Raw genomic sequence first — 23,018 nt, forward strand, 5'->3', positions numbered from 1 at the left:
AAAACTTTTTAATAATTTACCACTAATTAAAATATAAATATAAACGTTTTTTAATGTACGAATTTTATCCAACAAGGTTACGAATTTATCCAACAAAGTTACGAATTGCGAAAAATAAATTTTTGTTACCTTTGGGATTCGAACTCAGGACCACGAATTCATCCAACAGGGTTACGAATCAACCGTAGATCTTGATGATCTAAGGGCTGAAAATCATTTATATTTTATACACTTAAGAGTGTTTTTATTCTAGCCCTCCCCATGAGCTACATATATATCTATATTTATATGTCTACATACTATAATTCTAATTCTAGAATAACTATATCTCTAGAATAAGTTACATTCATGTTATATAAAAAAATAACTAATAGATAATAATAAGTCATAAGTAAAATTTGAAAAGTAAATAAATTGAGTAAATATAAAACTCAAACAATAATGACAAGATTTACTAGGTTATTGATGAAACTAGAATATCAATATATAGTCAATTATAATATATAACTATATATATAAGTGTGAGCTATATAGTTATATTATATATGTAGACTATAATTTTAGAATAAGTTAATTCTACGAATGTAAAGTAAACAAATCGAATTGAAGCGAATATTATTGGATTCGATTCACATTCGTAAAAATAATTGCATATTCCAATGGTTACTCGAATATCTTTCAAATTTTATTTGCTATTCATATTCGATTCGTACACTGATTTGCGAATATTCGAATCGAATCAAATATCCGTTTCAATTTTTTACAACTATATTTTAAACAATATAAATCGAAATACTTCCTACTATTTCATTTGACTTCTTACTATTTAATTCAAAATATGAAATACTTTCGTATGAATTGAATTTGAAATCAATGTTTTTAATACTTGGATTAATATTATTTTTAATTTAAGTAAATATTAATTTTTTATTTATTTTACTTTATATCTATTTTATTCTTTATTTTTAAATACTGAATCGAGCATTATGATTTTCGAATCATATTTGATAACTAATCAAATCAAACAAAATATTCATATTTGTATTCGAGTTAATCACAAAATTTCGTATTCGAATATCAAAAATTTGAATTTAATACCAAACTAAACCAAAAATATTTGATTCATTTAATTAAGGGAAAAAATATAATTATGTTATTTTTCTAATATAAATAAAAGCAATTAATATCAAACAATTAAATACTTACTATATTTTCATTAAATTATTATTCAATACTCATTAACTCCTTGAATATAAATAAAAACAATATAATGCATTATTTAACAATATATCTCATAAAAAGATAAATAATAATATAACTATTTATTAAGTATTAGATACTCCCTCCGTCCACGAAACAAGTACCTACTTGGTGCTGGGCACGGAGAATAAAAAAGCTGAAAAAGGTGTTGTGAAAGACTAAAAGGGTAGTGTTAATGACTTTTACTTACTTTTACTAATTTTTCATTAGCATAAAGGCATTTAACATTACTTTTATTCATTTACTTATTTTGACTTCAATTTAACTTATTTGTAATTTAATTTTAGTATTCCTCTATTTACTTTATTTCTTTTCTTTATTTATTCTTTTATTTTCTGGTAATATATTTCCATAAAATTGGAAAGTGGCAGGTTACATAAAATTAGTTTTAACATTAATTTTATTTTCTTTATTTATTCGATAACACAGAACACAAACAAGTGACCAGCGATGGCGGGCACAGAGCTCGGACTCCACTGTCACGAATGGGAGTTTCAGTCGCCGGCGATGCATCCGCGAACAAATCGGTCTCTGGCACCATGGATTCAGTGGAAGGCGTCGGATCTACGAACGATTCGGTCTCCGGCACCATGGATTCAGTGGAAGGCGTCGGATCTACGAACGAATCGGTCTCCGGCACCATGGATTCAGAGGCAGGCGTCGGATCTACGAATGAATCGGTCTCCGGCACCAGCGATTCCGTCTCCGTCACCGCCACTGATTCCGGAGCATCGGACGACACGAACGCCGCATAAGACATGGCCACATCCTTCATGCAGGGGAGGCTGAATTCAACCGCGTTTTCAACCGATTCAAACTCCAAATCCCATGAACAATTGGGAGGAGAAGTAGGAGCAACATCCATTGGAAGAGAATCAGTGAAGAAGAAGATGAATCGGCGAAGCAGAATCGGCCAAGAAGAAGAAGCGGCGGAACAGATTTTAGGGTTTTTCGGATGAGAATGTTTTTTTCCCACTTTAGGGAATAAAAATCTGAAATAGGTTGGATGGGGTTGGGCTGAAAAGGCAAAAAAATTAAGGAGCCTTAATTAAGCAGCAGCCCACATGTAAGTAATTGAAAATTTGGATTAGTGATGTTAAATAAAAATGGGTGGGTCCAATTGGTAAAAAGTGTAGTAATTTTAAAAGTAAGGGAGGGTAAATATGTCCAAAAAGCAGAGTGGAAACTTGTTTCGTGGACAAAAATTTAGAGGCAAGTAGGTACTTGTTTCGTGGACGGAGGGAGTACATAATATATATAATTTCATTGTTATCTAAGTTGATAATTTAACTTAATTATAGTGTACTAAAATATTTTAAAAGTTATAGGGTTACGTATATATTATGTTATATATAATATAAAAAACTATATACATATTATATATATTAATATTAATATACCAATAATTTCGATATACCGTATAGTATGGTATACCGACTTTCGGTATGGTATACCACATTATCGGTACGACAACGGTATGGAAATTGTCATACCGAAATTTTTGGTATACCGATCTTCGGTATGCCGATCTTCGGTATACCGAAAAGTACGGTACGACAACGGTATGAAAATTCTCATACCGCAATTTATGATATGATATACGGTATGACGAAAAAACTTCGGCATACCGTACCGATCCACCCCTATTGCCGAGATACATGGTGGGCTGTTTGCTACAAAATTCTTTCCAATGTAAATGTTGCAATTAATGCAACACTACATCTGCACAACTAAGGTCAAAAATTGTTGGCTTTGTGGGGCCATTCCACATGAAGTGGAAATAGCTCAACAGATTATATATTAGATATATGTTGTAATTTTAAATAAAAATTCATTATAGTAAACATATATCTAATATATAATCTTATGAGGTGTAATTTTTTTTTTTTGAGAATTACAACATATATATATTTAACAATCTTAATAAGAGAGAACTTGGCTACTGTTGATAGGAATAGTATACTGTAGAAACAATAGTGCCCCATGGTATTTTGGTAATTTGTTTTTCATTCGTGGGTTTTTTGCAAAAACAACAAACAAATATCTGTTTTTTCTTTATCTCCCTGCACATTTTCCTTCTTCACTTTTTACTTTCTATGTCTACAGTTTCGCAAGAAAAAGAGAGAGATTTCCTGTAGAAAGTGAAAATCTGATCTTAATCCAACAAAAGATCACACTAGACAAATCCATTATACCAACAAAACAAAGAGGTGAGTTTGATTTCTGCACCCTGCTTTTTATCATTAATTTTTTTAATAACTCTAGAATTTTTACAAAAAAACAGAGCTCACCATAACAAAATCGAATTAGAGTCTTGTGCCTGGGTTTCTTGCTTTGTTGTTTGCTTTGAGAGTACCGATCGGGAACAGAGAGTCTTGGCTGAGTTTTAGCTGATTTGTGGATTAGTTTCTTGTGTCGTTGTTCTCTGTTTTGAGAGTATTGGCCGGTGTCGGCGAGTCTTGTGGCTGGGTTTCTTGCTTTGTTGTTTGCTTTGAGAGTACCGATCGGGAACAGAGAGTGTTGGCTGAGTTTTAGCTGATTTGTGGATCAGTTTCTTGTGTCGTTGTTCTCTGTTTTGAGAGTATTGGCCGGTGTCGGCACCGGCATCAGCTTTAGCTGAGTTCTGGCAGTTTCTTGTGTCGTTGTCTGCGTTCAGAGTACTGGCCGGCATCGGCATCGGCATCAGCAGCGGCTATCTTAGCTGTTTATAGTCGGGCCAAGGTGAGAAGAGTGGGTCGACGATGGGGAAGACAGTGATCAGGTCTACGAGAGAACAAGCTATTTTCTGGTTATTCATTGGAAATTAAGAAAAAAGGGGAAAAAGAAGAAGAAGAGGGCTTTGGGGTTGAGATATACTCTTTATTGCAAATGTGAAGTAAAGAGAGAGATGAAGGTGTGAGAGAGAGTAGAGAGACCGAAAGAGTTACAGGGTATAGAGAGGAAATTGTGGGTGCAAGTATGCATAAGAGAGAACGCATATGGAGTATATTAATTGTGTGGATTTTGACTAGGGCTCTATTTTTAATTGATAATAATAATGTATGGTTGGGCTTGCTCATGAGTGCACGTGATGGTCATGAAATGGGCCTAGAGTTTTAATTTAAACTTATTTTAATTGATTAATTGAATATAACTGATTTAATAATGTATGGTTGGACAAGCTTCAATGCATTTTTCTTTCAAATTAATTTGAATGTGGATTTATTTTTGTTGTGTCTTATTTGAAAATTACAATTTAAATACAGTAAATAAGTAGGATTTTGATGAAACTTTTACATTCTTATTTTTTCATGGGGACTAATTTTTATATAGAATAGTATTAATATGATTTCCTTTTTTTTTCTATGTGTAATTTGAATATTCATTCTAATTTTTTTATCTAAATTATTATCAGACACATGCTCGTTTATTGACATTCACTTCTTCAAGAGTAGTGAGTATTCTCTGACACTTGAGTAAGTCTCCACAACATGGATTTTCTCTCTTATGTCTTCAAATCCCAGTAAATTAAAATGTATTAGTTTTTAGGCTCAATGTTAAAAAGTATAAACAACTTGAGCTTGCCTATGAAACATCATTTTTTTCAACACACCCACATATTATGTACTAATGCACCATCATAAATATAGAACTATAGTTCTTGAGAATTAAATGTATAAAACTATAGTTGATTCATCATCAACACACCCACTTATGATCTCCAACATTTTTTTTTACTCTCTAATTTTGTGTTTTTTCTCCCTTTTTGTTTCTACTCCAAGAAAGCTATTCCACCTCTCCAAATTCAACGGTGCGCTTTGTTTTGTTCCATTATTTTTTTTTGTGTTGTGATCTTTTTAAAAGTCATATCGCAATGTTTCTGTTGTAGTTATTGGTTTGAAGTTTAGAGAATGGGGTTCATTATTCTAGGACTAGGAGCAGATTGGGTTATTGCTTTTAGCCTCTAGGTTTTTTAAGGATTTGTTACTTTTTGCTATACGGGATTATTATTTTCGATTTCTGGTTTTCGACGGGTCCCCTCGGGGTCCACTCGTGTTTGCTCCCATCAAATTTCTGTGCTGGAACACTTCCATCCATTTATTGCAGCTTCGGTGAGTCGCTGCCCTACTTCGATTTCATAATAGTATTTTTGAGTTTCATATTCTTTTCATATTTTATATCACCAGCTAAATAACTCACTTCTCATGTGTCAGGACATTGACCGCATTTTTTAGATATTTTATTATGGCAAAAAGAAGACGTGTGCTTTCAACGGAAGGTTACTTACTATTGATTCTATGTCTCTATGTGTGTGTGTTTGTTTTTTTTTGTAATTCATTTGTATTACTTTCCAATTCTTTGTTGCTTTTATTTGTTTTGAAACAAATTTAATATTATATTTGTGTTCAGATGGCTCAGACGGCCCTGTGACAGCTTCAAGACGTTTATTTTTTAGTTTAGCTCCTCCGTCTGTAACTGATATGGCTATGCCAATTATCTTTGACCCTGAGTGTTCGCATGCTCCAACTACTGAGTCGAGAAGTTTGCGAGGTGCAAAATATTTGTTGGATTGTGTCTAGATTTTGCACAATTTGATTTGACATTATGTGGCCTTGCTTAGCAAGTGATGTTGCTATTACTTTTTTTTATTGACTATGGTTCGTAATTTTCAGATGAAATTTCACAAAAAAGAAAGAGGCGTGTTCTCGTTGTTGACACTGATGGGAGTGTTCCACTCTCGCAAGTGACAGGTTTATGATTTCTCTTGTATTTGTTTGAAATTTCTTTAGAGCTTTTAAGAATTTAGCATATATTTGAAAAATTGATGTGTTTTGTATTAACAATCGTTTTGTTTTCATTTGCTAGGCTCTTCTTCTAAAAGTGATCAAGTTTTCTTTGGCCCAACAAATGCGATCCCTTGTTCCATATTGTCAAATGGTATTGTTATAATTAATTTTATTTAGTGTTATTGTTTATTTACTTATTGACTTTGTAACTACTCTTGCATTTTGATGGTTCCGCAGGCTGCTTGCGCCGATTGGGTTCCGATGTGACGCAACGGCCTTTATCTAATAATGTTAATGTTTCACGGTCTAAATGTTTATCTAAAGCTTCTTGTGGACAAAGGCGCTCAAAACGTATGTGTTTATGTCTGTTGATTACCTTATTAAATTATTAACAGTTGCACCTTTGTTTATAATGAATATTAGTGGTACAGATTGGATGATGTAAAATTTTTCCATATTGCTTGTCTGTAAATTAATGTGCCTTTTGCTCAAAATGGATAGTCAGATTTTTCAAGGAGAATGCTAAAATTATTCTCAATCAAAGGCTTTTCATTCTTTTTTATGTTTCTTGTTGTTTATTTAATTTGTTTATTATAATTTTGATATGCATATTGCTCACTTTTGATTTTTTTTTTCATTATTGCATAATGAGGCCGCACATCAACTTCACGCTCGGCTATGCAAAAAGATATTGAGATGTTCAGAAGATTAATTGAAATACCCAATAAGGCTTATGAACTACCACATAAAGACCCTTGTCAGCATTGTAAAGCTATTCGATTCGCTAATGAACCTCCCGCCTTCTGTTGCGCATCTGGTAAAATAAAGATGCAGTTGCCCAAAATGCCAGATGAGTTATGGAACCTCTATGTAAATGATATGACAACTTTGGGGGTCGAGTTTCGTCGGCGTTGCAGGACATAATAATTCTTTGGCATTCACATCTATTAAGATGACTTATGATGAAGCTTTGGCTAAAGCTAACAAAGGGGTTTACACCTTCAAAGTGCAGGGTATTGTTCGGCATTATATCCATGAACTAACACCCAAGGATGGTGTGCCGAGGCATTTGCAGTTATATTTCTATGGCACTGAGAGAGAGTTGGATAATCGTGTATCTCAATGTGAAGGATTAGACCGTGTTATAGTTTCATTGTTGGTGAACATCTTGCCTAATAATCCATACCATAATTTCTTCACCAATTTGCAAAACAAGGATGACCTGGATAGTTATGCTATAGTGTTGCGTGCCAATCCTAAACTTGACCAACGTGTTTATAATCTTCCAGTAGTTGACCATGTTGCTGCAGTTTGGAACGAGGGTGTGGGAACATCTATGGAACAACCTCGTGATATTAGGGTCAATCTGATCAGGTGGTGTTCGCTATGTGCACTATTACTATGGATGCTATGATCCTCTCCAGTACTGCCTAATCTTTCCGTATGGCGAGCCAGGTTGGTATGCTGGAATACCCAAAACTATTGACAACGTTGATTTGAATTTGGACCAAACTGAACAAAATACTGAAGATCATGAAAATAATACTGTTGATCCGCATATGCACGAAGAAGCTGACACCCTACTTGTTGCCGAACAAAATAGTACGTGTTTAATCGTTTTGATGTATGTTCATTTGTTAGGTCTTCTGCAATGTGGTTTATGTTTCTCTACTACTATATTTTTCATATTATTTTTTGCATTCTATGATGTATTGCATTGATTTCATTATTAACTTAGTATTATGTCTTTGTGCTTATATTAATATACTAGAAAATTTTGTTGCTTATATGGGAGTTATTTAGGCTGACTTTTTTTATAGAACAATAGTTTTTTGTTGTTGTTCATGAAAAAGGGTTGGTGCGTGAATCAATTAATAGGAATATTTATTGATAATTTTGTGTTTTATATTGTTTGTTCTACTTTTTGATAAGGACTTATCTATCATTCCTGCAGATTTGTTGAGGAATTTCAAAACTCCTTCATGTGTTGCTATGAGAGAATATTATTGCTATCTGTTTCAAATACGCACCGACGATATAACAAATATCCTTAGAACTGGTCGAGTAATTCAACAGTTTCAGATTGATACTTTTGTTAAGATCGAGACACAAAGACTAGATTTTTTTCGTCATAATCAGTCAAAGTTTGAAATGAGGTCTAAATCGTATCAAGGGATAGTTGAGAGTATAACATCTAATGGTGTTATTAGTGCAAAATCTGTTGGTAAGCGTGTTCTTCTTCCTAAGACCTTTACAGGTGGCCCGCGTGATCTACGTTGTCGTTACATGAATGCGCTGGCACTTGTCGCGAAATTTGGACGCCCAGATATTTTTCTCACAATGACTTGTAATCCAAAGTGGGTGGAAATTCAAAGTGAATTATTTCCTGTTGAGAAGAGTCATAATAGAGCTGATTTGTATGCAAGAGTTTTCAGGGCAAAAAATGAGGAACTAAAAAAGGAAATTGTAAAAGACTCTTTGTTTGGGGTAGTTGCAGCTTATTTTTATGTGATTGAATTTCAGAAAAGAGGCCTTCCACATGTTCATTGGTTGATAATATTACAACCAGTGACGTAGCTAGGAGGGGGGGGGGCAGTGGGGGCACTGGGCCCCATTGAAAATTTTAAAAACAGTAGGGGTATTTTAGTAATTTTATATTTAATATTAAATAAATAAATAAATAATAATTCCAATTTCTCTCTACTCAATCGTATATGAGATACGTTATCGAATGATTGTCTAATATCTTACATCAGAAATGATGAATTTGTAAATATGTACTAATGAAACGATTATGTAGCAATTTCGAAACATGAAAATTAAATAGAAGAGAAATTTTATGATGGTAGAATATTTATTTTTATTTTTGTAATATTATGGTGCAACTAATGTAGCATTATGATTTTATTGAAATTGCTAATATTCGGAGTCTTTTATAATATTATGATTATTACTTTCTTCGTCTCAGCTAAGTTGATCAACTTATTTTCGACAGAAAATTTAAGAACTTAGTATTTTAAGTGTCATTGGTAATAAAGTGAAATAAGTGATTTTTTTTTGCTTATATATATTTATTCCATATAAGAAAATTGATCATCTTAATTGAAAAGGTAAAAAAAAAAATATTTACGAAGTTAGTTGGTACCAAGAGAGTATTTGGTCCCCCCTGACTGAAAAGTCTGGCTACGTCACTGATTACAACCACGATATAAGGTGACTTCAACTGAGGCTTATGATTGATTTGTATCTGCTGAGATTCCAGATCTTGACCTGACTCCACATCTACATTCTTGTGTTATTAATCATATGATGCATGGGCCATGTGGTGAACTCAACCCAAAGAATGCATGCATGATAGGGGAAAAATGCAAAAGTTATTATCCTAAAGAGTTTAAGTTAAACACTGAACATCGGTTGGACTCATACCCTGACTACAAGCGTAGAGATGATGGAAAAAAGGTTTTGGTGCGTGGCAAGTGGTTGGATAACAGATGGGTGGTCCCTTATAATGCTTATTTGTTGGCAAAGTTTGATTGCCATATTAATGTCCAAGTTTGTACGGATGTTAGATCAGTGAAGTATCTTTACAAATATGTTTGTAAGGGTAATGATCAAATAGCATACAATATTGTTGATGTTGAATCTACAGAGCCAATAGATGAGATTTCTGATTTTCAAAAGTCACGGTGGCTTTGTGCTTCGGAAGCTATGTGGCGAATTTATGGATTTGATATTTTTGATATGTATCCATCAGTTTTGCAATTACACGTGCATTTGTCGGGGTATCAACAGGTTTTCTTCGCGGCCAACCAATCTCTTCCAAAAATTGTAGATTCTGATCGTGCTAACAGGACACAACTTACAAAGGTTTTTGAGATGAATAAATTTGTTGAAGTTGCAGCACTAAATTTATTGTATCGGGAATTTGTTGAACATTTTGTATGGAGCTTACAAACTAGGAGGTGGACACCGCGCTCTAGGTTAGGGACAATTGGTAGACTTGTCTCTGTCAATATTACAGAAGTGGAGCGTTTTTATCTAAGGCTTTTGCTGAATCATGTTAGGGCTCCAACATCTTTTGAAGATTTGAGAACATCAAATGGAGTATTGTTTTTATCTTTTCGGGAGGCAGCTCTTGATAGAGGCTTGTTGGATTCTGACAACGATGTTAGGCATGCGATTCACGAAGCTGCAACTTATCAAATGCCGTCTGCTCTACGAAAATTATTTGCGATTATACTTGTTTTTAATTCCCCTTCTGATCCCAAAAATCTGTGGATTGAATTTAGAGATGCTTTATCTGCTGATATAATGCGGGATTATCTATTAGACCATGTAGAGGGTTATCGGTTATCTCTACGGTCCATTGATTCTTTTTTGCAAATGATGGGTCATGGGATCGATGAGTACTCTGTGGTCGATTATATAGTTGGGTTGACTCGTGAAGAGATAAATAGTCGTGAATTTGCAGCTGAAATTAATATACCAGTTGCAGAATCTGATTTAGCTTCGGTAGGTCGTTTTAATGAAAGACAACGCTTTGCTTATCTTGAGATAATGTCCAGTCTTGCTTCACCAATTGGCTCAGGCTTTTTCATTGATGGTTGGTCCTGGTGGCACTGGAAAGACATTTTTATATAAGGCAATCTTGGCCAGTGTTCGTTCAACCGGTGACATTGCACTTGCAGTTGCTTCATCTGGTGTTGCAGCTTCTTTGTTACCAAATGGTCGAACAGCTCATTCTAGATTTAAAATTCCGTTAAATTTAGATGAATCTATGTCATGCTCGATAAGCAAGAATACTGCGCCTGCAAAGTTAATAATTGCAGCCAAGCTAATATTATGGGATGAGGCATCGATGGCAAATCGAAAGGCAGTTGAAGCTTTAAATTTATTGTTGCAAGATTTGATGGAAAACCAGTTATTGTTTGGTGGGAAAACAGTTGTTCTTGGTGGAGATTTCAGGCAAACTATACCGATTGTTCGAAGGGGTTCTCGTGAAGAGATAGTGGATGCTTGTTTGGTATTTTCATCCATATAGCTTCTTATTCGAAAAATTCATTTGACACAGAATATGCGGGCAATGGAGGATCCTGTTTTTACTGATTTGTTATTGAGGGTTGGTGAAGGCATAGAGCCAAATGTTCATGACGATTATATTAATCTTCCTGATGATATGTGCCTTTCTTACCATGGTTCCGATTCGCCTCTTGACACACTGGTCAATGAAATATTTCCATCATTTGATGCATATTCTAGCGGTTCTTCGAGCCTTATAAATACCGCTATTTTAACTCCTAAAAATGAATGTATGGGGGAAATTAACGAATCATTGATTGGAAAATTCCCAGGCAACATGGTTGAATATGTTAGCACGGATTATGCAAACGATCCAAGTCAGCAACAATACTATCAAGATTATATGAATGCAATTAGTGTTGGTTCATTGCCACCACATGTTCTTAAATTAAAGGTTAATTGTCCTGTTATGTTACTTCGCAACTTAAATCCATTGGAGGGGTTGTGTAATGGAACACGTTTAATTGTGCGTGATCTTGGTAGGCACGTGATTGGAGCAGTCATTGCTGTGGGGACCCATTCTGGTGAATATGTTTTAATTCCAAGGATTCCATTGGAGTTGGATGATACACACATATGTCCAATTACTTTTAAGAGGCTGCAGTTTCCGCTAAGATTGTGTTTTGCTATCAGCATCAACAAATCTCAAGGCCAAACATTGGATCGTGTTGGTGTTTATTTGCCTCATCCTGTTTTTTCACATGGACAGCTATATGTTGCTTTATCAAGGGTCGAAACATCAAGTTCAATAAAATTCTTGATTCGACCGCCAGTTGCTGATATGGATTCAACATGTGAAACAAGAAATGTTGTGTACACTGAAATTTTGCAAGCGGCGACATGATGATAAGTTTGGGTACTTTGTAGAAGGCATGTATTTATAGGGGTGTACTCTTTTTTGGGGTAGTCTTAGTTTGAAATAGAGTATAGGATAGAATTAGTGAAACATTTAGGATATTATAATATTGAATTCCAATTAGTTGAGATTACTATTTTGCTTGAATTTGTACTATAAAAAAATATATTTGAATCTGTTTATTTGATCTAACTGTTATTGTTTGTTTTGTAATTAAAATGCTTTTGTTACTTACTGCCATGATCCAATTAGGTTGTCAAAAGAGATGGAAGAGCGTTTGATCCCAATGAATGAGATTATCCCAAGAATGAAGGAATGGAAATGCCAGGTGAGAGTGATCAAGAAGCTAGGAGCTAAGCAAGCTAACAATAATCCTAATAAATTTCAGAAACTAATCTTGGGTGATGGCTTGGTAAGTTAATGAGTATCACTTACATTTAAGTTGTTGTAGTGAGTTTTTCTTACCTATAAAAAGTGGCATATATTAATTTTTTTGTTCTTTTTAGGGCCACACTCTTGATGTTGTGATATTCCATGATAATATAGATAGGTTCTAACATGTGCTTCAAGAGGGTAATGTTTACATGGTGAAAGGAGCTTATGTTTCTGATCCAAAGCAATACAGGAATCCAATTGTGACATGTAATTACCAATGGACGTTCAGAAAAAATACTTCGGTGAAGGAAGAACCAAATGATTCTATACCTGCTGGGGGACTAAGTTTTAGAACAACTTCAAGTTGCGAGTTCCACAAATTCCTCTCAACAAAGACATTGATCAGTTAAGCTAAGCAACTTAGTTATTGAAGATTTGTGAATGATATTTCTATATTTATTTTAGCAATGTTAATTAATCATTTTCTTCTCTTACTTAGATACTGCTTGTGTCATTATTGCTACCCATGAACCTCGGGTAGTCACAGTCAAAGGACAGGGTAAAGTCATTCGTGAGTATGCTGCTATAGATACAGAGTATGTTAGATACACGATGAGTTTATATTTTTGTATTTCTTTACATATGTTTAGTTTAGTTTAAAGTAACATATTACATGGAAATGTAGGCTGGAATCGTTTGTGGTGACATTTTGGGAAGATTCTGTATCCGATGAGATCTATGCTAAATTGGAACCTATTTTGAATAGGATACCATTGTTGTTGTTGAATTTTTCAGTCGTGCCATATTACGGTATGCATGATTTTACTTGGTGAGATAAATTATACATACATAAATTGTTAGGCACAACCGATGATGGTTTGTTTTTAATGTTCAGGATTGAGTCTGACCACCAATGCTCAGTCAATTGTCTTGGATGGCTTTGAGAATGAAATGCTAATTGAACTAGAGAGATGGTATTGTATAATTTGTATAACAATTAAGAACCTTATCATGTGGATATTTTTGTTCTTAACTTGCTTATAATTATCATAAACAGGAAGCAAGAGAATGAAGAGGCCATTAACATCTTAATACAAATTGGTGGTTTTTTTGAAAAGAAAGTGTTGCGCTCACCCAAGCAACCTTTGCAGATTACTAAAGTGGAACAAATGTTGCAGAATCAAGAGGTGACTTACTTTATATTGTACTTGCACAAGTAACATGAATTTAACATTTATTTTTTAATTTCTTTTCCAGAATACATACTTTAATGTAAAAGTTAAAGCAAGATTGGAAAATGAATACCAAGACTACTTTTACATTGGTTGTCCAATATGTTCCACAAAGACAGTTGCATCATATGGTACGGAGTTCATGTGTTACTCAACTCCATGCAAGAACATGAGAATAGCAAATCGAAGGTGCTAATCTATTAATCTCTTTTCTTAATTTATATAGATTTGTACAAGTGTGTATATTGAACACTTGATTTTACAATAGCTTCAGATTTAGTCTCATGGTCTTTGATGCGTCTGGACAAGTGGAAGTCACTTTTTTGGGGAAAGAAGCTCAAAAACTTCTTGGCCATCCTTCCGAGTTTTATAAAAAACAAAATCAGGTGAGTATTCTACTATACAATGATCGATTGTTATCACATTTACAAAAATGAATAATACCCTTTTAAAATTATAGGGACCCATAACGCAGGTGGATTTTCTTAGGCAACGCCTATGCAATATTGTCTTACTCTTAAAGTTAAAAAGTCAAATATTTAAAGATGTTTGTACTTTCACTGCGGATGCTATTGAGATTTTACAAGATGATGGTGCAATACCATCTGAGAAAAGTAGCATTGAACCTGAAGCTCATCTGGAGCAAGGTTTGTATAATTTTTTTTCTTCTATTCTATGTATTATTAAATTAAGATGATAATAATTTAAGTATTTTATTCTCCAGGGCTGCTAAAAAGTGCGACGAGACAATTGGTTTTTCCCGAGTCATTAGGTGAAATATTTCCAACTAATTTTGTGATAGCAACCAATTAATATTTGTTGTAATTAAATTTAAACATTTTAGTTAAATTAAGTTAAAATTTATTGTGATTTTTTGTAATGATGATTGTTGTAATTAATATAGATAATGATGAAGACATTCGAGCAAAGGATGCTGCCAAAGCTAAAGGCAAGGGGAAAATGTCCCAAGAAAGCCATGTTGAATATATCAAAGGTGAAAATGATTATGATATGCTATTCTTGCTTGATAATAATTATAATTTTGGTTAAAATGATTATGATATGATATTCTTGCTTGAAAAGATAATAATTATAATTTTGCAACAACAGACACAATTGGAAGCTCATTTGAAGATAGTCTTTCTTCTGATGATGATAAACCAATATCAGGTATCACATCCACTGTTATAAATAGATACTTGATATTAATTGCAAATTCATTTAATATAACTATATTGCTTGTCCATCACAGAAATCTTCAGAGGTAAAAAGAAAATTTGCTCTATTGTTCTATCCGATGATTCAAGAAATGATAGTCTGAATTGCGTAGTGGAATCAGCTGAAAGAGGTGTGTCACCAAAATTTAGAAATTTATTTTCAAAGAATCTTGGTTCGACGTGTATTTGATTTTTTACATATATAATAACAAAAGTGTATGTGATGAAAAAATGCACGCACCCAATAAGAAATTTTCTAGATTTAATTTTCATATTTTATTCATCTAAGAAATCGGGTTCAATTCATATACTATATCAGGTAACATTGGAAAAATCAAAAGAAGATTTGTTAGCAAAAGAAAAAAAGTTGTGCACTTTGATCTTTCTGATGAAGATTCAGGTATCCAATTATTATTAAAAGATTAAGTGCATTTTGCTAAAGATTTTCATGATATGTTTTCCACCAGAAAATGATAATCATGGCATAGTGAAAATGAGGATTCTTCTTATCACTTTGAACAGATGTTGGTGAAACCTTTTATATTCTTTTCCATGAGTAGTGAGTGTTTTACTTTTTATTGCAATAGAGAAATTGTATAACTAATATAAGAATAATGATTGATCTAACAATATTATATTGGTTTTGTAATGTTAGAGGATGTTGATACACCTGAGAATTTTGATGATGCACATTTGGATATGCCTCTATCAGGTAATAGTTAGAATTTATATCCAGCAAATGATGAAATATTATTGTGTCATTGTTAGAAATTTCAAAAATAAAAAGAAAGTTAAAAACATTAGCATGAGGCCATAAAGTCATGTGAACATGAAGATCAAAGATCCTTAAACATATGCATCTAAACATTCTAATTTTAAATTGATATCGTCTATGTTTATTCTATTCATGTTTTGAACTACCACTTGTTACTATTGTGTAATTACCATGAAATCTGAACCAATACACATGCGTGCCAGTTACTTGCTTAGCTCCAACAACTTATAAAACGTATACAAATATAATTAAGGAACTTTATTTGTAGATGAATTTTTGGCGAGAGCAACCGATGGAAAAATTGTCGAAGATTCTCATATGCAGTCATGTCTACCTTTGGCAGGTAATTATTCAACCAATTAGATAAACTTTTGTTTCTAATATTCTTCTTTGTTAACAATATTAACTCAATCATTTAGGCACACTATACCAAGAGAAACAGGACCTTGTGGAAGAAACATCAAAGAAGACTAAAATAACTCAAGCTAGCTATGGACAAACAAATAACTAAGGGTACAAAACTGAAATACTAGAGAAAAACTATTGTCATTACATAAACACTTAATCTTTGAAATGTGTTCTTGTATGATTGATGGGGGTTTCTGTGCAACATTATCAGCAAACAAGGCGAAGAAAATGAAGTCTAATAGCATATCTGATCCATCCCACCAACTTACTGAAGTGGTTGTCGAGCATAACAAAGGTTAGTATTCTACATGAGACAATGGTGTTAATAGTTGTAAATCAAATCATCAACGATATAGGATATTATGCAAATACATTATGTTTGTCATTAACTAATTTTATTAATATTATCATCAACTTTTAGGCAAAAGAGTTCCACAAACACCAACACTCAAGTCAAGGAGTGGCAGAACAATCAGGCGAAGAATATTGGACTAATGAAGTGAAAGATTTTATGAGACTTTGAAGAAACTTTTGTATGTACTTTGTACAATTATCTAGCTATGACTTTTGGCTCTACTAGCATTTTGAGGTTACCTTTTGTATGTACATTGTATATGCCTCGATGCAGTTTTTGTTTAATGCGATATGTATATATAACGCGTAATGCCTGAAAGGATACTTGAATAGTTTATATATAAATTATGTTGTGTAGATTGTTGCTCCTAGCTATACAAATTAAATACTCCTAACTGTATTACAATTGTGACCTATAAGTCATAGTATAATATGTTAACACTTAAAAATGATTCGACCAGTAGTGTTATTGGTCCCATAATTCACGGAGCAATTATGGAAACACCGCGTCCTACGCGGTGTAGAATTTCTAGTAATCTAATAAGACAGACTCCTTACGCGGGCCCCTCAATTGAAACATTCTTGACTCTTTCTCCGCCATTTTTAAAATTTGGACGTTTTGGATGCAAATCAGAAGAAGGATTGGCAATTCCAATCCAAACCGATAAGCATTCAGTTTGACAAAATTGTTTGCGTACACCTCATATGGCTTCTGAAGCTCTCGATTCCCTGCTACAAATTTTACACCAAATCCTTAAACGCGACGATGATCTCACCACTCTTCGTGTTAAACTACGAATTATATCCATCCACGACAAAGCTGTGGTCTTGCAGTTGAATCTCAAACATTTCCCAAAACAAGAAGCAATCAGGGAGTTAGTAAAGACAACACAAGAGATTACTGAGTATATTTTCTCCCCAGAAAATGTCTCAGATTGTGCGTCGACAGAGGCGAGTTTGAGAATTTCCATCCATTGGCAGAGGAGCTCGCCTCAACTGCCGGAGATGTGGTGGATTACTGCAAAAGTCCCGACGAACTAGTCAACAACGTACGAAGGCAGAGTGACTCATCATCAAGATCTGCAATAAGGCTGGATGTCAGCCTTTTATGCCTGTTGGCGAGAGTCAAGAGAATTATGCTGACTACTGCTTCATCAACAAGATCTGCACTCAAGAGTGAAGATGATGGTTTTCATGAAGATTTGACTGTAGCAACACAACTGGCTGTCAACATTTCAAACCGGTTGGGGAGATTAGCGGAGAGAATTAAGTGGACTGCTGTTGGTTCATCATCAAGATCTGCACCGACAAGTAAGGATATCGTGGTTGGTTTTGATGAAGATAGGTTGCAGATATTGTCCTGGCTTAGAAGCTATTCATCCGAGCTGCAAGTCCTCCCTATTGTGGGGATGGGAGGCATTGGTAAGTCCACACTCGCTAAAATTGTTTATGATGATACATTCATTACTTATCATTTTGATTTTCACGCTTGGGTCACAATATCGAAAGATTACAATGTAGAAATTGTTCTTTCAAATCTGCTTGCTTCGATGAAAGGAAAGGGAATCCAAGCAGAGAGTGATTTACAATGCAAGGTTAAGGAGTCTGAAATATACAAATACTTAAAAGGTAGGAGGTATCTCATAGTAGTGGACGACATGTGGAGTACGGTAGCTTGGGATCACATACAGAGGCTATTACCTGACGATAATAATGGAAGCCGGATCATATTAACCACAAGGCTAAAGAATGTGGCTACTTATGCTAGCTCTATGAGCCCCATTCATACGATGCATTTCTTGGATGACCAACAAAGTTGGCGTTTGTTCCAGAAGAAGGTCTTCGGAGATCAAGATTGTCCTGTTGAGCTACAAGATATTGGGGAAAAATATGTAAAACGTTGCGAAGGATTGCCCCTTTCAATTGTTACTGTGGCAGGACTTTTATCCAAGATTGATAGAATTCCTAAGTTGTGGAAGCGAATTGGGGCAAATGATGGACAGTTGGAAACTATATTGTTATCTTTGAGTTACAAACACTTGCCTCGACATTTGAGGGAGTGTTTCTTGTATATGGCAGGCTTCCCTAAAGATTATGAGATCCGTGTCTCAGAACTCATCAAACTTTGGGTAGCTGAGGGCTTTTTGGAAGGTCGAGATGAATCTAAAACGTTGGAAGAGGTGGCGGAAGATGTTTTGGAGGTGCTGGTCGAGCAAAGTCTAGTTTTGGTTACTAGCAAAAAGAGTGATGGCAAAATCAAAAGGTGCAAGCTTCATAGTGTGGTTCGGGACTTTTGTTCAAGACAGGCTGGGGAAGAGAAGTTCCTTCTACCTATAATGGATTACTTTCCTAATCCTATCGTGAGAAGGCATTTTCTTCCACAAGTGCTACAAAGTCATCAACGCATAAGTGTTAGTTGGTGTGATCTTGATCTTAAGGACTCTACGCATAGCTCATGCACCCGTTCTATTATATGTATTTCACAGAGAGGGTATAGGCCCAAAGGCTCTATAGAGAATTTTATGTCACTTAAGGTCCTTCATGTCTTACATAGAAATGATCATGCATTTTGGGATTTAGGTCAAGTGTTTGATTTGATTCATCTCACTTACCTTGCTTCCAACATTCCTAGCAGTATTGTTCCTTCAGCTATATCAAAGCTTCATAATCTTCAGACTTTAATTATTTATAGATCTGAGGTTAGCTTGCCTAAGGAGATTTGGAGGTTGTGGCAATTAAGGCATCTTATCGCCTTTTCATTTCTTCCTTTACCCGATCCATCATATTCTTATGTTAAAAACATCCAAACACTTTCTCTGGCAACAAACTTTGTATTTAGTGAAAGTATGGTGGATAAGATTCCAAACATCAGAAAGTTGGAAATATGCTACTCGTTTGTGACGTTTGGTCCGTCCCCCAAATTTTACAATGTTAGACATCTGCATCGACTGGAGAAATTGAAATTGGTGACGCGTAGTTCATTTCAAATGTGTCCAACTTTTAATTTTCCTGGATCGCTGAAAAGGTTGGAATTGAGTGGATGGCGGCTTCCTTGGACAAATATGTTGGTTTTGGGCCAGTTGCCTTCTCTTCAAGTGTTGAAACTAAAGAACCATGCTTGCTATGGGGAACACTGGAAAACTGTTGAGGGAGGATTTGTGAATCTGAGACTTTTGCATATTGATGAATCTAATCTGCAGAACTGGACAACTGAAAGTAGCCACTTCCCGAGGCTTCAGCGCCTAATGCTTCATCGTTGTCCATATTTGTCTGAGATACCAGTTGATATTGGAAAAATTCCAACTCTTGAGCAGATTGAGATCGATGATCTTAACCCATCTCTTCTGTACTCGGCGACACAGATAAGAGAGAAACCGGATGCCCTTCAAGTTAGTTTGAAGCGTTTTTTATATGATCTTTCAAACCTGACTCAGTGCTTCATATCAGGTTAGAAAACTATAAAAGTAGATAGATTTTACACCATCTTTAGCAGCCATACTTTATAGAAATAATATTAGTATGCTAATTGCATCTTCCTCTCTTTTGAACATTTCTCTGTTGGTAGAATGTCAGTTGATTCTTGTCGCTTTTTTCTTTTCTTTTTCAGATGCAGAGTATTGATGGATCTAGCCAACTTATCCGATATTCGACTGATGAAAGAGGCAGAGGTAAAGATGAAATGGTTGGTGATGTTTGTTTAAGCATGAATAGTCGATAAGCTCCTACTTTTTACTTTGTAGACAGCATTCAGATGAATGTTGTATACTGTTTTATCATGTATTTCTCAAAGCTGAATGTATGTGTGGATTGACATTATTGTTTACATTATTTTACTTTACAAACAATTTTCATTGTGGCAAAGTAGGCCTCTCAACAATCAATTCGAATCTTCTATTGCATTATAATGTGACATCTCTCATATCACATTTATAGATGATTGATATGTTAGGGTTTATTTAAGGAAAATATACAATAGATAATGCCACACAAATTTGTGATTATGTTTGTCTTTCTTTCCCATCTTAATTCAATTAAAAGCTAGTGCTCTGCTTTTGATTGTAGATTTTACATTCGATCTTTGGTGCCAAGAGTTTTAATAAATGTTAGATGAGTGTGTTATTAGTGGAAGAATGAGCCCACTTTTTTTAGTGAAAAAAGAGGTCCAAGAAGTATTTATTTTATTTTGATATATTTGGAGCAATAAAAAAGTTGCCTTAATAACTTTTTTGATATTTTGTTGCCTAATCTTCAAGTTGCCTTAATAACACAACATTTATTCTAGTTAATAATTCATACATCATTAATGTATTACATAAAAATAAAATTTTAAATACATTATTTCAATACACCTCCTTAATTTGAAATTTCTTTCGTCGGGTCAAGCAATTTTCTCAATCTTCGAAAATTTTCAAATTTCAATGACTTTGTGAAAATATCTGCAACTTGATCATGAGTCTTCACATAATTAAGTTTCACTTTTTTATTGGATATGAGATCTGAAATAAAATGATAGTTGTATGAATGTATTTGCTTATATCATGGAACAGTTAATTCTTGGCCAATGTTACGACGGACTTATTATCAATGTATATCCGTTGAACCTTCTTATGGCAAGTTGAGTTCTTGGAACAAATTTCGCAAGTTGAGTTCTTGGAACAAATTTCTTAACCACATAGCATAACATATATACACAAGGAGGTAGCTGCAATAAACTCCGCTTCATGTTGACAGTCATAATATATTATTTCTTTGAATTCCAAGTAAACGGCAAATTTTCTATAAAAAAATATGAATCCGAAAGTACTCTTTCGACTTTTAATATCACCGACTCAATCACTATTAGGGGTGGGAAAAATACTCGATATCTGAATATTCTATTCGAAACAAATCAAAATTTAAAATTTGATTCTGAAAGATACTTCATTCAACCCTCTTCTACCTCTCAGATATATAGTCAATCATCAAAGTAGTTATAACTCGTGAAACACCCAATAGCAATGAGTTAGTCGTCGAGCCTTCAGCACATGCCTTACAATCACAAATAGAAACTACAAATCTGTCCCCTGTGACCTAACAAGAAAAGAGAAACAAAAGAGTTGACACAACTTACAAACCAACCTGTCAAACCCGAAAACCAAATGACTAAATCTCTGATCAATAATTTGGAACTAGCCAGATCTCTACCATTCTCTTTGCCTTTTGTATCAGTCAAACATCTGGTAAGCTAGCTCATCAACACTCTGCATCTGATAAAAAAAGAATAAAGATAGGAGAAGACCAACAAAACAGGCATGTTACCAACGAACAAATGTTTCCAAAGATGATTATAGCTAATGACCAAGTGTGTGCATTTCATGCTACTGATATTACTTATATAAAAATTACGGCTGCTATATAAATAGAAGATGTCAAATCATTCAACTTTTATAAATTCCTCACCTGATATGAAGTACAGAGTCGAATCTGAAAGAGTATATCTAGAACGCATCCTACGAACATGAAGGCCATCACCAAAATTCAATCGGTGTTTCCTTTGAATCTTTTGGGCTGACTTGAAAAGAGATTTGTTACAATCATCGACCTCGATCAGTTCAAGCGTTGGAATGTGTCCAAGAGCAATTGGAATCTCAGGCAAATCTGGACAACGAAGAAGCATTAGGCACTTGAGCCGTGGGAAGTGGCGACTTTTAGGTCTCCATAGCCGCAAATTTGATTCATCAATAAGCAAAAGCCTCAGATTAACAAAATCTCTCTTAGAAGTTTCCCAGCATTTCCCGTTGCAAGCATATTTTCTTAGTTTCAACTCTTGAAGATTAGGCAACGAACCAACAATCTTCATATGACTCCAAGGAAGCTTCCAGCCAATTAGTGTTAACTTCTTCAGCGACAGAGGAAACTGAAAGGCAAAATTCAGACTCCCGCAAAATGAATTATGTCTCTCCAATTTCAGCTTCTCAAGTCGAAACAGGTTGCCGAACAGATTGCCAGGATGATAGCCTTCACTAAACTTCTCTTCAGAGTAGAATATTCCCAACTTTTGAATGTTTGGAATCATTTTCACACATACAAAATCCGTTGCCAGCGAAAATTTTTGTAAGTTTGCTAGAGGAATAGCTGTTACTTCAGGATGGGGTAAAGGATGAAATGAAAAGGCAATAAGATGTCTCAATTGGCTCAGCCTCCAAATCTCCACTGGTAAACGAACCTCAGATCTATAAATAATCAAAGTCTGAAGATTATGAAGCTTTGATATGGTTGGAGGAAAAAAAAAAAAATTGACTTGAGGGTGGGTGGTCGAGGGTGGGGTAGAGGGGGGGTCGAGGGGTGGGAAGTGGGGTGGAGTAGTAAAAAAAAAATGGCTTGAGGGTGGGTGGTCACGGAGGTGGGGTCAGTGGCTTGGGGGTAGGTGGGGTCGGGGACTGAGGGGTAGAACAGGGCGGAGGGAGTAAAAAAAAAAAGATTTTTCTTTTTTTTTGGCTGGGGGTGGGGGGGGGGGTCGCGGTGGGGTGGGCAGGGTAGGGGTAGTGAATTTTTTTTTTGAAATTTTTTTAATTTTAATCTTAAGGATAATTTAGTCATTTAACACAAAAAGTGGGTGATTTTTTACAAACAGTGGGTATTATTTTAAGTTTTTATTTGAGTGGGTAGATTTTAATTTTACTAAAAAAAAGTGGGTACTCTCATATATTAACTCTA

General features: G+C 34.6%; 3 protein-coding genes across 6 annotated transcripts in view; 2 read left to right on the plus strand and 1 right to left on the minus strand.

Moving 5' to 3' along the window:
• LOC131016908 (uncharacterized) overlaps positions 1 to 23,018 on the plus strand; it is a 1,184,262-nt gene that overhangs the window by 1,019,134 nt on the left and 142,110 nt on the right. The window lies entirely within an intron of this gene.
• Positions 5,721 to 11,949, plus strand: LOC131015740 (uncharacterized). The gene is made up of 10 exons (XM_057944162.1): positions 5,721 to 5,790; positions 5,913 to 5,990; positions 6,106 to 6,177; positions 6,264 to 6,377; positions 6,995 to 7,386; positions 7,451 to 7,628; positions 7,981 to 8,373; positions 9,289 to 10,538; positions 10,615 to 11,049; positions 11,098 to 11,949. The coding sequence occupies exons 1-10, from the start codon at positions 5,721 to 5,723 to the stop codon at positions 11,947 to 11,949; spliced, it is 3,834 nt and encodes a 1,277-aa protein (XP_057800145.1).
• Positions 21,209 to 22,580, minus strand: LOC131016953 (putative late blight resistance protein homolog R1A-4). 4 transcript variants are annotated; one of them, XM_057945794.1, is made up of 3 exons: positions 21,762 to 22,580; positions 21,507 to 21,562; positions 21,209 to 21,392 (listed from the first exon to the last, which is right to left on the minus strand). In XM_057945794.1, exons 1-2 carry the CDS (start codon positions 22,375 to 22,377, stop codon positions 21,555 to 21,557), a joined length of 624 nt encoding a protein of 207 aa, XP_057801777.1. In that variant the 5' UTR covers positions 22,378 to 22,580; the 3' UTR covers positions 21,209 to 21,392; positions 21,507 to 21,554. The 4 variants fall into 4 exon arrangements, with proteins under 4 accessions (XP_057801777.1, XP_057801775.1, XP_057801776.1 ...); XM_057945792.1 differs by having other exon boundaries at positions 21,507 to 21,568; XM_057945793.1 differs by having other exon boundaries at positions 21,209 to 21,562.

The sequence above is a fragment of the Salvia miltiorrhiza genome, chromosome 3 (genome assembly GCF_028751815.1).
Source record: "Salvia miltiorrhiza cultivar Shanhuang (shh) chromosome 3, IMPLAD_Smil_shh, whole genome shotgun sequence".
Classification (NCBI taxonomy): Eukaryota; Viridiplantae; Streptophyta; class Magnoliopsida; order Lamiales; family Lamiaceae; genus Salvia; species Salvia miltiorrhiza.